This window comes from Lampetra planeri, chromosome 61, assembly GCF_965212315.1.
Source record: "Lampetra planeri chromosome 61, kcLamPlan1.2.h2, whole genome shotgun sequence".
NCBI lineage: Eukaryota > Metazoa > Chordata > Hyperoartia > Petromyzontiformes > Petromyzontidae > Lampetra > Lampetra planeri.
This window is the reverse complement of record NC_136167.1, coordinates 1,169,536-1,183,980: the sequence shown is the minus strand read 5'-3', so window position 1 is coordinate 1,183,980 and position 14,445 is coordinate 1,169,536. Positions and strand designations below refer to the sequence as shown.

The following is a 14,445-nucleotide window of genomic DNA, read 5'->3' as shown; positions in this document are numbered from 1 at the left end:
CATAGACTCAACACTGCCCATAGACTCAACACTGCCTATAGACTAACACTGCCCATAGACTCAACACTGCCCATAGACTCAACGCTGCTCATAGACTAACACTGCCCATGGACTAACATTGCCCATAGACTAACATTGCCCATAGACTAACACTGCCCATAGACTAACTTTGCCCATAGACTAACATTGCCCATAGACTAACATTGCCCATAGACTCAACACTGCCCATAGACTCAACATTGCCCACAGACTGACACAGAACGAGACCGGGCGAGATGTCGACAGACAGGCGGACTGCCGAGACAGCTTCAATTTAGTCCCCCCCCGCCCCCCCTGCCTCCTCAGCACCCCTCCCCCCCCCCCCTGCTGACCACCTCGTGGCGTTGTCTTTGAGTGTCCGCCTCGTGGCGTTGTGCTCTGTCCTGATCGTGGTGGTGAGGCTAGGCCATGAAGAAGGCCGCCGGCTCTGGTGTAGGCCCATCGAAGACAATGCCCATTGGTTATTATCAGAGCGTGTTAGTCTGTTCACCGCAAGTACTGTGTGTGTGTGGCGAATGCGGCAACTTGATGCCTTGCGACAGCCATTTATTTGGTGTTTGACCATCTTAACGCAACTCCTGTTTTATTGCCAGAAAAGGTAAAAACAAATGAGTCTTACTTTTCAAAACATGTCACGCCGTGCTTTCTCCTCCCCGCGAGACGTATTGCGCTACTGCCGCCATAAATGTTCCACGCGATGATGGCGATCATGGCGATCATGATGATGATGATGAGCCACACTCATCGTCGATTCCCACGTTGAGCAATCATTTGTGGGCAGGTGGCTTCTCAGTTGGCTTTACACCTGGTAAGATAAAAATGAATCGTTGAGTTTTGTTTGTATATCTCTTTTCATTCATTTGTTTAAACTTTTGTTTTAATTTCGTTTAACTGTGTTTTTCGTTGTCACGATTTGACCCCGTGACCCCTGGAAATATGAAAAAAGAGCTTCAGAGAATTCCTCCGGCAGGATCAATATTCAGGTTTTCTCACATTCAACAAATTCGACGGCCCGACTCTTGCCAACGACGTCCCCGGGGTCTTTAACGTCCACTGTGAGTGAAGCAGACGGCGCGTAGTCGTAGTGGGTAGTGGTGGCATCGTCATCATCATCACGGTTGACACACACACACACACCGCAGTGATAACCAGGGCGGCCTGCCTGGTTCGAACCGCGAACCTCCTAAAAGTCATCGCTAAGCCGCGTCACCTGCCGCGAGTGCCGACTGATGGATCAGCGCGAGCAAAGACAAAGATCCCCCGTGTAGCCTGAACAGACTGTTGGGGCGAGTGCTGTTAGCGAGTAGCAGCACCGATGAAAGCTGGCACGGTGGCACACGAGGGGGGGGGGGTGGCCAGCACCACGCCTGACCGCCTTTGCTTCCCCAGGTACTCATTTGAGGCTGAGTCGAGCTAGGGCAGACCCAGGACCGGTACAGATAATCGTCATTGGTGTTACCCCCTGCACCACCGCCCCCCCCCCACACCATCACGTACACAGCCACCTAGACACTGACCCCTGCTCACCGCTACCCCCGTGACCTGTGACCCCCCCTGCTAGACGAGGTGGACGTGCTGGCCGGGCTGCGCCTGGGCCTGTCGTGGCCGCCCAACGTGACGAGGACGCGCGACGAGGTGGGCTGCCCGGCCTACCACGTGGGCCAGTGGGCCGTGCTCGCCCTGCCGCTCCAGAGGGCCTTCGGATACCGGTGAGGCACGCCGCACCGCACAGTGTGACGCATCACACCACACGGTGACGCGTCAAACCACACGGTGACGCGTCACACCACACGGCGACGCGTCACACCACACAGCGACGCGTCACACCACACGGCGACGCGTCACACCACACGGTGGCGTCACACCACACGGTGACGTCACACCACACGGTGACGCGTCACACCACACGGTGACGCGTCATACCACCCGGTGACGTCACACCACACGGTGACGTCACACCACACGGTGACACAACGAACACCACACAGCCCCCCCTAACACCGCCACCCCGCCCCCCCGATATTGCTGTATCGACCTCCCTGTTAGCCAACCCACCCCTTCTATACTCGAGGGGTCGAGGAGAGGGAGAGACGGAGAGAGAGAGAGAGGCAGGGAGGCTGAGGCAGGGAGAGAGATAGCTAGAGAGAAAGAGAGATAGCTAGAGAGAGGGGGGGGGGGAGAGATAGGGAATGAGAGAGGGAGAGAGACAGGGAGGGAGAGAGCTGTCACCCACAGGAAGCAGCAGAACCCCGTATTGATGCAGCTGCAAAGTCCCAACCGAGGAGAGGGGGGAGGGGAGGGGGTGGATATAAATAAATAAATAATGCTTACTACATTTACTCGAGGTTGGTGGAATTCGTAAAAAAAAAGCGATGTGAGCATGTCATGTCCATCCTGCAGGCAGATCATGTCATGTCCATCCTGCAGGTAGATCATGTCATGTCCATCCTGCAGGTAAATCATGTCATGTCCATCCTGCAGGCAGATCATGTCATGTCCATCCTGCAGGTAGATCATGTCATGTCCATCCTGCAGGCAGATTATGTCATGTCCATCCTGCAGGTAGATCATGTCATGTCCATCCTGCAGGTAGATCATGTCATGTCCATCCTGCAGGCAGATCATGTCATGTCCATCCTGCAGGCAGATCATGTCATGTCCATCCTGCAGGCAGATCATGTCATGTCCATCCTGCAGGTAGATCATGTCATGTCCATCCTGCAGGCAGATCATGTCATGTCCATCCTGCAGGTAGATCATGTCATGTCCATCCTGCAGGTAGATCATGTCATGTCCATCCTGCAGGTAGATCATGTCTTGTCCATCCTGCAGGCAGATCATGTCATGTCCATCCTGCAGGTAGATCATGTCATGTCCATCCTGCAGGCAGATCATGTCATGTCCATCCTGCAGGTAGATCATGTCATGTCCATCCTGCAGGTAGATCATGTCATGTCCATCCTGCAGGTAGATCATGTAATGTCCATCCTGCAGGTAAATCATGTCATGTCCATCCTGCAGGTAGATCATGTCATGTCCATCCTGCAGGTAGATCATGTCATGTCCATCCTGCAGGCAGATCATGTCATGTCCATCCTGCAGGTAGATCATGTCATGTCCATCCTGCAGGTAGATCATGTCATGTCCATCCTGCAGGCAGATCATGTCATGTCCATCCTGCAGGTAGATCATGTCATGTCCATCCTGCAGGTAGATCATGTCATGTCCATCCTGCAGGTAGATCATGTAATGTCCATCCTGCAGGTAAATCATGTCATGTCCATCCTGCAGGTAGATCATGTCATGTCCATCCTGCAGGTAAATCAATGGGAATGAGCACCCGGTCCCCCCCTAGTGCGACAACGTGGCACGGCCCTCCTCTGCCCCCAGGGGCAGAGACCCTCTAGAAGGTGCCCCGGGGGCAGAGACTCTCTAGAAGGTGCCCCGGGGGCAGAGACTCTCTAGAAGGTGCCCCGGGGGCAGAGACTCTTTAGAAGGTGCCCCGGGGGCAGAGACCCTCTAGAAGGTGCCCCGGGGCAGAGACTCTCTAGAAGGTGCCCCGGGGGCAGAGACTCTCTAGAAGATGCCCTGAGGGCAGAGACCCTCTAGAAGGTGCCCTGAGGGCAGAGACTCTCTAGAAGGTGCCCCGGGGGCAGAGACCCTCTAGAAGGTGCCCCGGGGGCAGAGACTCTCTACAAGGTGCCCTGAGGGCAGAGACTCTCTAGAAGGTGCCCCGGGGGCAGAGACCCTCTAGAAGGTGCCCCGGGGGCAGAGACTCTCTACAAGATGCCCTGAGGGCAGAGACTCTCTAGAAGGTGCCCCGGGGGCAGAGACCCTCTAGAAGGTGCCCTGGGGGCAGAGACCCTCTAGAAGGTGCCCCGGGGGCAGAGACTCTCGAGAAGGTGCCCCAGGGGCAGACACTCTCTATAAGGTGCCCTGAGGGCAGAGACCCTTTAGAAAATGCCCCGGGGGTAGAGACTCTCTAGAAGGTGCCCCGAGGGCAGAGACTCTCTAGAAGGTGCCCCGGGGGCAGAGACCCTCTAGAAGGTGCCCCGGGGGCAGAGACCATCTAGAAGGCCCCCCGTTGGCAGAGACCCTCTTACAAGGTGCCCCGAGTGCAGAGACTCTCTAGAAGGTGCCCCGGGGGCAGAGACCCTCTAGAAGGTGCCCCGGGGGCAGAGACCCTCTAGAAGGTGCCCCGGGGGCAGAGACCCTCTAGAAGGTGCCCCGGGGCAGAGACTCTTTAGAAGGTGCCCCGAGGGCAGAGACTCTCTAGAAGGTGCCCCGGGGGCAGAGACTCTCTAGAAGGTGCCCCGAGGGCAGAGACCCTCTAGAAGGTGCTCTGGGGGCACTCGCCCTGTCCGCCCGGCCCGTCTGCTCTTTGTCTTCCTGGAGAGAGTTACTGTGGCTTAGCGGAGCGCAGGTTTGGGGTTCGTTCATCTGAGCCGCATGTTCGCCAACGAAGAACACGGAGCCTCGCGGAATGAATCCCTTGTGTGTGGGGGGGGAGTGTGTGTGTGTGTGGAAGTGTGTGCGTGTGTGCGTGTGGGAGTGTGTGCGTGTGTGGAGGGGTGGGAGTGTGTGTGTGCGTGTGTGTGTGTGCATGTGTGTGCCCGTGCGTCTGTGTGTGCGTGTGTGTATGGGAGTGCGTGTATGTGTGGCGTTTGTGCACAGACTGCCCTATATGACATCATAACAACAGTCTGGACCACTGGACGGGTTCCGCAGGACTGGAAGGATGCCCTGGTGGTCCCCCTCTTTAAGAAGGGGGACCGCACAGACTGTAACAACTACAGGGGCATCTCACTCCTCAGTGTGCCGGGTAAGGTCCTGGCAAGGATTATTCAACATCGCCTTGCTAGGCATGCTGAGGAGAGGCTTGCGGAGCCCCAATGTGGTTTCAGGAAAGGGCGGTCCTGCACAGATGCCATATTTTCTGTCCGTCTGCTACAGCAGAGGTGTAGGGAATTCCAAAAAGACCTACATCTCTGCTTTATTGACCTGGTCAAGGCCTATGATACCATCAGTAGGACTGGGCTCTGGGTTGTTCTTCGTGCTTTCGGAGTCCCTGACCCTCTGCTCACGATCATTAAGGACCTTCATGATGGTGAGCGGGCCCGGGTAAAACTACGTGGCCGGGAGTCGGAGCCTTTCCCTGTACACCTTGGGGTGCGACAGGGATGTCCTCTGGCTCCCACATTATTTAACATCTATTTCGACTGCGTAGTTCGTGAAGCCTTCAATAGCTGTACCGGGGGAATTACCATTTGGTACAGATATAATGGGAGGCTGATCGACGCCCGGGTGCGATCAAGGGATGGCTCCCTATTGGTCAACCACGTTATGTATGCCGATGATTTGGTAATAGCTGCTCATTCAGAAGAGGAGTTGGAGACGCTGCTGCTGAGGCTGGAGTGTGCCACTAAGAGGTGGGGCCTTACCATCAGCCCCACCAAAACTAAGCACCTGCCTGGGTATTTTGTACCATCGGGCACTCCGCCCCCACAACTCCCAATCGGTGATGGGGCAGTTGTGGAGAGAGTAGAGAGTTTCCCATACCTGGGCAGTGTGCTCATGACCAGCTCCAGTTTATCAGCAGAGGTCTCACTCCGAATCAGTCGAGCGGCAATATCTTTTCATCGGTTGCGTAACGCTGTGTGGAAGCTACCTGGTCTGTCGCTCCGCACGAAGCTTCAGGTCTTCTCGGCCACGGTCATTCCCTCCCTTCTCTACGCTTGCGAAACGTGGACCCCCCTAGTGGAGCATCTTCGCCGGTTGGAAACATTTAGGCTGGCCTGCCTACGATCCATCCTGGGTTTGACCAGGCTGGATTGTGTGAGGAGCTCACAAGTCCTTGAAAGATCTGGGCAAAGTCCCATCAGTGAGCTCCTCCGGCAGGCAAGGCTGCGTTGGCTGGGTCATGTAGCCCGCATGCCCAGCCACCGCATGCCTAAACAGCTTTTGTTCGGCCGGATCGAGGGGGCTAAACGGGCGCGGCACGGGCTAGAGAAGAGATGGAGTGATGTGGTACAGGAGGACGTGGAGCTGAGTGGACTTGCCGATGACTGGTACCAGCGGTGTCAAGATCGGCCTCAGTGGAGGAGGCTCGTGAAGGACGCTACTGGGCAGTTGGAGGCAGTCGCCCTCCAACAACAACGGAGGGCGGAGGAGCGACGCTCACAACAACGAGCGGAGCGCCGGGTGGCTAAAGCACAGCAAGTTGGCACAGTAGGGGGCACAGGTGGTGCATCAGCCAGTCATCTCGGTCATCTCGGTCAGTCGACCCGTGGCACCTGGGTCTGCCCCGTGACCTCCTGCCAGCGGGCGTTCGACACTTCACGTGGCCTCAAGGTGCACATGGCCTGGCACAAGCGTCGTGGTGACGTCACCGCCACTTAGTGGCGAATGGCGGTTGTTGTTGTTGTATGTGTGGGAGTGCGTGTGTGTGTGGGAGTGCGTGTGTGTGTGTGGGAGTGTGTGTGTGTATGTGGGAATGGGGAGCGGTAGTTTAGCGGATATATCGCCATGCACTACGAACCTGGCGACCCGGGTTCAATTCCCACTCACGGCCAACAACAGTGACGATTATATATCTGAACCGGTTCTGGGCCTCCCCTAGGTCGACTCAGCCTCAAACTGAGTACCAAGTGGGATTTGTTAAAATTGCCACTGGTGAGACAAAGGCGGCCGGGCGTGGTGCTGGCCACCACCCCCTCTCGTGTGCCATGGGCGCCTTCATAGGTGGCTACGTACGGTGCATACTCGCCAACAGCACTTGCCCCAACAGTCTGTTAAGGCTATACGGGGGGATCTTTATGTATCTGCGTGGGGAGCGGTGGCACGGTGGCTAGCAGACTCCTCTAGGACCCGAGTTAGCTTACCACTCAAGGCCAACATCGGCGATGAGTTTGTAAAAAACAACAACCACAAATGCACCATCTTAATCAGTCAATCTAAGTGCTATTGGCCAGACACATCGCAATGCTGAAATGTGACCCACAAGTCGATCGGTGTGGCATCAACACACAGACGGCAGCATCAGCGGCAATCATCGGCCCCCGACTGACAGACGCACCCGGCCTGCTCTGTGCGGGCTCACCTCGTGCTGGGGGGGGGGGGGTAAGGGCAGCTGCCACTGGGGGTGCCCCCTTTTGCAAATGAGACGAGACGCGAATGCGCTGGTCACGTGGGGAGCGCTCTCAGCCACCCCGGCGTCACGGGAGGGCTACAGAGGCAAAGACGCGGTCGGGGTGGTCACTGCACGTGTCTCCCCCCCGTGTCTCCCCCCGTTCCCCCCCCGCGTGACCCCCACCGTGTCTCCCCCCGTTCCCCCCCCGCGTGACCCCCACCGTATCTCCCCGCGTGTCTCCCCCCGCGTGTCTCCCTGCGTGTCCCCCACCGTGTCTCCCCGTGTCTCCCTGCGTGTCCCCCGTATGTCTCCCCCCGCGTGTCTCCCTGCGTGTCTCCTCGTGTCTCCCCACGTGTCTCCCCCCCGTGTCTCCCCCCGTTCCCCCCCGCGTGTCCCCCCCGTGTCTCCCCGCGTGTCCCCCCGTGTCTCCGCGCGTGTCCCCCCCGTGTCTCCCCGCGTGTCCCCCCCGTCGCCAGCTTCTCGGAGGAGGTGAGCGTGCTGACGAAGTTCCGAGTGGCTCCTCTCCACGGCCATCGTGACGAGGACGATGACGACGCCGAGCGGGGGGGCCAGGACGCCCCCCTCTTCACGCTGCTCAGCCCCCGGGGCCAGGTGCTCATGCAGCTGCGCGTGGGAGACAGAGGCCTCGTGTTCGTGACCACGCGGAGACGCCACTACGAGTGAGACACCTCCCACACACCACCCCCCAGTGCCCGTGTCACTCGTGTCCGTGAGTCTCTCTGTGTCTCCAGCGTGTCTCCTGTGAGTCTCCGCTGTGTGTTGACCCTCTGTCCCCTTGTGTCTCTCTGTGTCTCTCTGTGTCTCCCTGTGTCTCCCTGTGTCTCCCTGTGTCTCTCTGTGTCTCTCTGTATCTCCCGTGAGTCTCTCGGTGTCTCTCTGTGCGTCTCCTGCGAGCGAGTGAAGTGTGTTTCTGTGTGTCTCTGTGTGTGTCTGTGTGTATCGGTGTGTCTGTGTTCTTGTGTCTGTGTGTGTGTCTGTGTGTGTGCCTATGTGTGTGTCTGTGTCTTCGCTGGTTAGAAACATTTAGGCTGGCCTGCCTACGATCCATCCTGGGTTTAACCAGGCTGGATTGTGTGAGGAGCTCACAAATCCTTGAAAGATCTGGACAAAGTCCCATTGGTGAGTTCCCCCTCGTCTGCCGTGCTAGGTGCAACTCGCTAACGGCACTTGCCCCAACAGTCTGTTCAGACTATACTAGGGAACTTTGTCTTTGTGTGTGTGTGGTGTGTGTGAGTGGTGTGTGTGTGAGTGGAGTGTGTGAGTTGTGTGTGTGTGGTGAGTGTGTGTGTGTGGTGTGTGAGTGGAGTGTGTTGTGGTGTGTGAGTGGAGTGTGTGTGGTGAGTGTGTGTGTGAATGGTGTGCGTGTGTGGTGTTTGTGTGTGTACAGCTGCATCGTAATTTGGCTGGTAGCTCTCCAGGGGAGACCTGTCACCATTCCCGGGACATCTCAAGTCCCAGTTTTTCTCAGTTTAACAATTACTGCAACAACACGAATCCACCACCCAACGCATCGCCGGCGGAGGTCTCCACTCTTCCTGTTCACATGCTCTGGGTGGCGGTGACGTTGACGCGTGGCTCGCAGCCACAAGACCCCTGGGTTCGATTCCCGTCTCGGGCGCCTTTCTCTGTGTGTGGAGTTTGTACGTTCTCTCCCCCTGCACAGAGAGAGTGACAGAGAGAGTGTGAGTGAGTGTGAGAGTGTGAGAGTGAGTATGAGAGTGAGTGTGAGAGTGAGTGTGAGAGTGAGTGAGTGTGAGTGAACTATGTTCGTTCTCTTCCCCTGTTCGTGGCTAACGCCGGTTGCCCCCCCCCCCCAACTCCTCAGGTTCCCGGCGCCGTCGTTGAGCGACGGCCGCTGGCACCGCGTGGCGCTGGCGGTGGGGGCCCAGCGCCTCGACGTCACGTGGACTGCGCCCTGCTGGAGAGCGTAGTCTGGAGCAACCACCCGGGCCCTCGGGGTCACTACGGACGGACTCCTCGTGGTCGGTGGCATCATCGAGCCCTTCGAGACGCCCTTCAGGGTGAGGTTCTGTCAGGCAGTCGGTCGGTCGGTGGGACAGGTGGTAGGGCAGTCGGTCATTTGATTGGTCGGCGCGTCGGTCGGTGGGACAGGTGGTGGGGCAGTCGGTCATTTGATTGGTCGGTCCGTCGGTGGGACAGGTGGGTAGGGCAGTCGATCATTTGAATGGTCGGTCGGTCGGTGGGACAGGTGGTAGGGCAGTCAGTCATTTGATTGGTCGGTCGGTCGGTGGGACAGGTGGTAGGACAGTCGGCCAGGCGATCAAATTGGACCGTTGGCTTGATGCGTTGATTGGGTGGTCACTAGATAAGTCGGTTCCCCAAGCGGCTGAAGTCCCAAACATCCCCAAACCCACCCACCCACGGCTCACAAGGGGGTGGGGATGGTGGGGGGGGGTCATAATGGCCACGTTCGTGAAGCACAACGACGCTGACGACCGCGTGCGCGGATATCTGTGTCGTCACTCGCCAGCAGAGGGCAGCGCTCTCCACGCATCGGGGCAGCCCCTGCCCAGCCCAGAGTCTCCCCTTGCTGCCCTCCGCTTGTCAACCACCCTTTTCTCATCCTCCCCTTCCACCCTTCCGACAAGGTGGGGGGAGAGGGTAGATGAGGGGTAAAGATGGGGGGTGGGGGAGAGAGAGGTGGGGGTAAGGGTAGATGAGGGGTAAAGGTGGGGTGATGGAGAGAGAGGTGGGGGGTAAGGGTAGATGAGGGGTAAAGATGGGGTGGGGGAGAGAGAGGTGGGGGGTAAGGGTAGATGAGGGGTAAAGATGGGGTGATGGAGAGAGAGGTGGGGGTAGGGTAGATGAAGGGGTAAAGGTGGGTGAGGGAGAGAGAGGTGGGGGGTAAGGGTAGATGAGGGGGGTGAGGGGAGAGAGAGGTGGGGGAAGGGTAGATGAGGGGGGGTGAGAGGTGGGGGTAAGGGTAGATGAGGGGTGAAGGTGGGTGAGGGAGAGAGAGGTGGGGGGTAAGGGTAGATGAGGGGGTGAGGGAGAGAGAGGTGGGGGAAGGGTAGATGAGGGTGGTGAGGGAGAGAGAAGGTGGGGGGAGGGTAGATGAGGGGGGTGAGAGGGTGGGGGGTAGGGTAGATGAGGGGGGTGAGGGAGAGAGGTGGGGGTGCCGAGATAAGATTCATGGAAGGAGATCTGGGGTGTGGAGGGGGGGTGGAGGCTGCAGAGTGGGCCGCGTGCGTGCGGATCCCAAATTCCCAAATCAAAGCCACGCTCGTCTCTAAGTGGGGGGGGGGGGGGTGGGGCTGGGGGGGGGGCTGGGGGGGGGGGCTAAGACACAGACAGGGCGCGTCGTCGCGCCCTGTGGAGATGAAAACGCGGCCGCGACGTGAACGCCGCTTAACACGAAGCACGCGCCGCCTGTGACAACGCGCCGCCTGTGACACGCCGCCGCCTGTGACACGCGCCGCCTGTGACACGCGCCGCCTGTGACACGCGCCGCCTGTGACACCGCGCCGCCTGTGACACGCGCCGCCTGTGACACGCCGCCGCCTGTGACACGCGCCGCCTGTGACACGCGCCGCTGTGACACGCGCCGCCTGTAAAGTGAACGTCCAGGCACACAGCGGGGAGGGGAGAGGGGGGTGGGGGAGGAGGGGGGGGGGCGAGTCGGCGGGGGGGGGGTTCAGACGGGAGGGGGCGGGGGGGGGCTCTCAAAATAGAAGGCTGGTATCTTTACACCGCAGGAGATGTGTCTACTGCTTGTTGAACTTCTTTCGCACCGTACGTGCCCAACCGTACTAATAGGAGGTGCGGTGTTGAGTCTACGGCCCATAGACTCAACACTGCCCATAGACTCAACACTACCCATAGACTCAACACTGCCGAAAGACTCAACACTACCCATAGACTCAACACTGCCCATAGACCTCAACACTTCCCACACAGACTCAACACTACCCATAGACTCAACACTGCCCATAGACTCAACACTGCCCCATAGACTCAACACTGCCCATAGACTCTACACTACCCATAGACTCAACACTACCCATAGACTCAACACTGCCCATAGACTCAACACTGCCCATTAGACTCAACACTGTACATAGACTCAACACTGCCCATAGACTCAACACTGCCCACAGACTCAACACTACCCATATACCCCAACACTGCCCATAGACTCAACACTGACCATAGACTCAACACTTGCCCATAGACTGTAGGACAAACACCTCAGCCGTGGCAGATCACTGTTACAACTCAGTGGGCTCACATGACATTGACTTCTCCAAGACAGAGGTTCTCTGCAAGCCATCTGGCTATCATGAGAGATTCGTATATGAGGCGATCCACATTTACAAACACAGAGACAATTTTAACCGAGAAGATGGATTCTGGCTTAGCAATCACTGGAAGGACGTAATAAACCATTTTGATACACATTAGGGTGGGTAGAATAATACATAGTGTTATATTAAAAATGTATAAGGTTATAGGGTGGTTTATTAGCAATACAGTATGTAATTTAATGTTGGTTTTTGCCTATGGAAGTATATAGTACGGTATAGACGCGTGTGATGTAAGAGAATAAAGTTTAGATGGAAGCATATTATATAATTCTTTTACAACGTAGAATTTTTTCATGTATTACTTACTGTTAGTAACTCAGCTTATTGTAGAGAGTATAGTAAGTTTACTGATGATGCTATGTAGTTTATACTTTAGTTTGTCATGCAGTTTATACTGTAGTTTTTTACGTGGTTGTTTAGTAACTACAGCTACATACTATTAACATCCTTTCCTTTGTTAATGCTCCCCCCACTTCCCCCCCCCCCTTTGATGCTGCTAATCCTGCATAATGCACGGGCATAGTATTGATTTGGAACCCCCCCCCCCGCCCACCTCCTACGCATTTTCCATATGCTGAATTCCTCTTGATATGCAAATTATTTTGTTTAGGCGCTCTTCTTCCCACCTCCCCCCCCTCTAACCCAGCTTAAATATACGCTCCAAGCTTGGGGTGTTTCATTCTTCGCCTGAGGATGGCTGCTTGCGTTGTGGCCGAATACGTCGTGAGAATTGTTTTATTATGTTTTATTTTTATTATTTTATTACTTCACTTCCTTCTACGTGACTTTACCGAAAGAACCAAGAAGATGAATCCCTGCAGTCACGAAAGCTTTAAATCGAAATTTAACTGCCCATAGACTCAACACTACCATAGACTCAACACTGCCCATAGACTCAACACTGCCCATAGACTCAACACTGCCCATAGACTCAACACTGTACATAGACTCAACACTGCCCATAGACTCAACACTGCCCATAGACTCAACACTGCCATAGACTCAACACTGCCCAAAGACTAAACACTACCATAGACTCAATGCGCCCAAAGACTCAACACTACCCATAGACTCAACACTGCCCACAGACTCAACACTGTACATAGACTCAACACTACCCATAGACTCAACACTGCCCATAGACTCAACACTGTACATAGACTCAACATACCCATGACTCAACACTACCATAGACTCAACACTGCCCATAGACTCAACACTGCCCACAGACTCAACACTACCATAGACTCACACTACCCATAGACTCAACTGCCATAGACTCAACACTACCCATAGACTCAACACTGCCCATAGACTCAACACTACACATAGACTCAACACTGCGAACGACTCAACACTACCCATAGACTCAACACTACCCATAGACTCAACATGCCATAGACTCAACACTACCATAGACTCAACACTGCCCATAGACTCAACACTGCCCACAGACTCAACACTACCCATAGACTCAACACTGCCCATAGACTCAACACTGCCCATAGACTCAACACTGCCCATAGACTCAACATGCCCATAGACTCAACACTACCCATAGACTCAACACTGCCCATAGACTCAACACTGCCCATAGACTCAACACTGCCCATAGACTCAACACTGCCCAAAGACTCAACACTACCCATAGACTCAACACTGCCCATAGACTCAACACTGCCCATAGACTCAACACTGCCCATCAGACTCAACACTACCCATAGACTCAACACTACCCATAGACTCAACACTGCCCATAGACTCAACACTACCCATAGACTCAACACTGCCATAGACTCAACACTACACATCAGACTCAACACTGCCGAAAGACTCAACACTGCCCATAGACTCAACACTGCCCACAGAACTCAACACTACCCATAGACTCAACACTGCCCATAGACTCAACACTACCCATAGACTCAACACTGCCCATAGACTCAACACTGCCCATCAGACTCAACACTGCCCACAGACTCAACACTGCCCATAGACTCAACACTACCCATAGACTCAACACTGCCCACAGACTCAACACTGCCCATAGACTCAACACTGCCCGCCTCTTCTCTGCCGCCCATTCTCTTTCCTCTCCCTCCCCGATCGCCCCTCTGCTGATCTCTAGCCCCCCCCCCACTCTCTCGCTGCTGCCCATATCCTCGATTCCTCGTGGCACGGCCGCTGTTGGCGACATCAGCTCGCAGTGCGTCACGGCTTCGTCACGGGCCTTGAGTGAAGGCGTCTCTCTCTCTCTCTCTCCATGTGTGAATGTTTAATTAGAGTCGGCTACAGAGGTGCTTTACCTTCACTGCAGTCTTGCAATCCCTTTGGTTTCTCAATCTTGACTTTTTGTTACAATGTTTATAAATACATGGGGCTTGATGAAACAAGTCGTAACTCAGGGTGCCCCCCGCTTCAATTTGTGTTTTCGATTATTTACCTTCTGAACTGGCCGTGTCTCGCCGCCCTCCACAAAGGGCATCTCGCACCCTCATGGGGTGCAGGCACCCCCACGACGAGCCGGGGTCAGATGGTCTTCAGCCGCGTTCGACGCTCAGAAGAGGAGGCGGGAAAGAGGAGCAACGTTTGCGGTAGTGGGTTGGGCTGTCACGGAAATAGCAACAGCGTCGACAACTTTAAACGCGCACGAAACAAACTCTATGATACAAAGTTTGAGCAACGAGGCAACGCCACACGAAGAGCAGCACACCTCCTTCATTGCTCAGCCCCGCTTTCCCTAACGCGATATTCCATCAACCCTGACTGACGATAAGAAACACACAAAGACAACGATCCTCTGTATCGCCTCACAGGCTGTAGGGGCAAGTGCTGTTAGCGAGCACCTGTGAAGGCCGGCACGGCACACGAGGGGGAAGGTTGGACAACACCACGCCTGGCCGCCTTTGTCTCCCCAGTGACGATGTTTAC

The 14,445-nt window shown here is 55.8% G+C and overlaps 1 protein-coding gene across 1 annotated transcript in view; it reads left to right on the top strand.

Annotated features, from left to right (window-relative positions):
- The window catches only part of LOC144736543 (collagen alpha-2(XI) chain-like), a 45,263-nt gene extending 36,143 nt beyond the window's left edge, over nucleotides 1–9,120 (top strand). The window contains exons 2-4 of the mRNA XM_078619092.1: nucleotides 1,601–1,748; nucleotides 7,645–7,848; nucleotides 9,015–9,120. Of these exons, the coding sequence (XP_078475218.1) occupies nucleotides 1,601–1,748; nucleotides 7,645–7,848; nucleotides 9,015–9,120 (458 nt within the window). The remainder of the gene's footprint in view (nucleotides 1–1,600; nucleotides 1,749–7,644; nucleotides 7,849–9,014) is intronic.
- The last annotated feature ends 5,325 nt before the right edge of the window (nucleotides 9,121–14,445 follow it).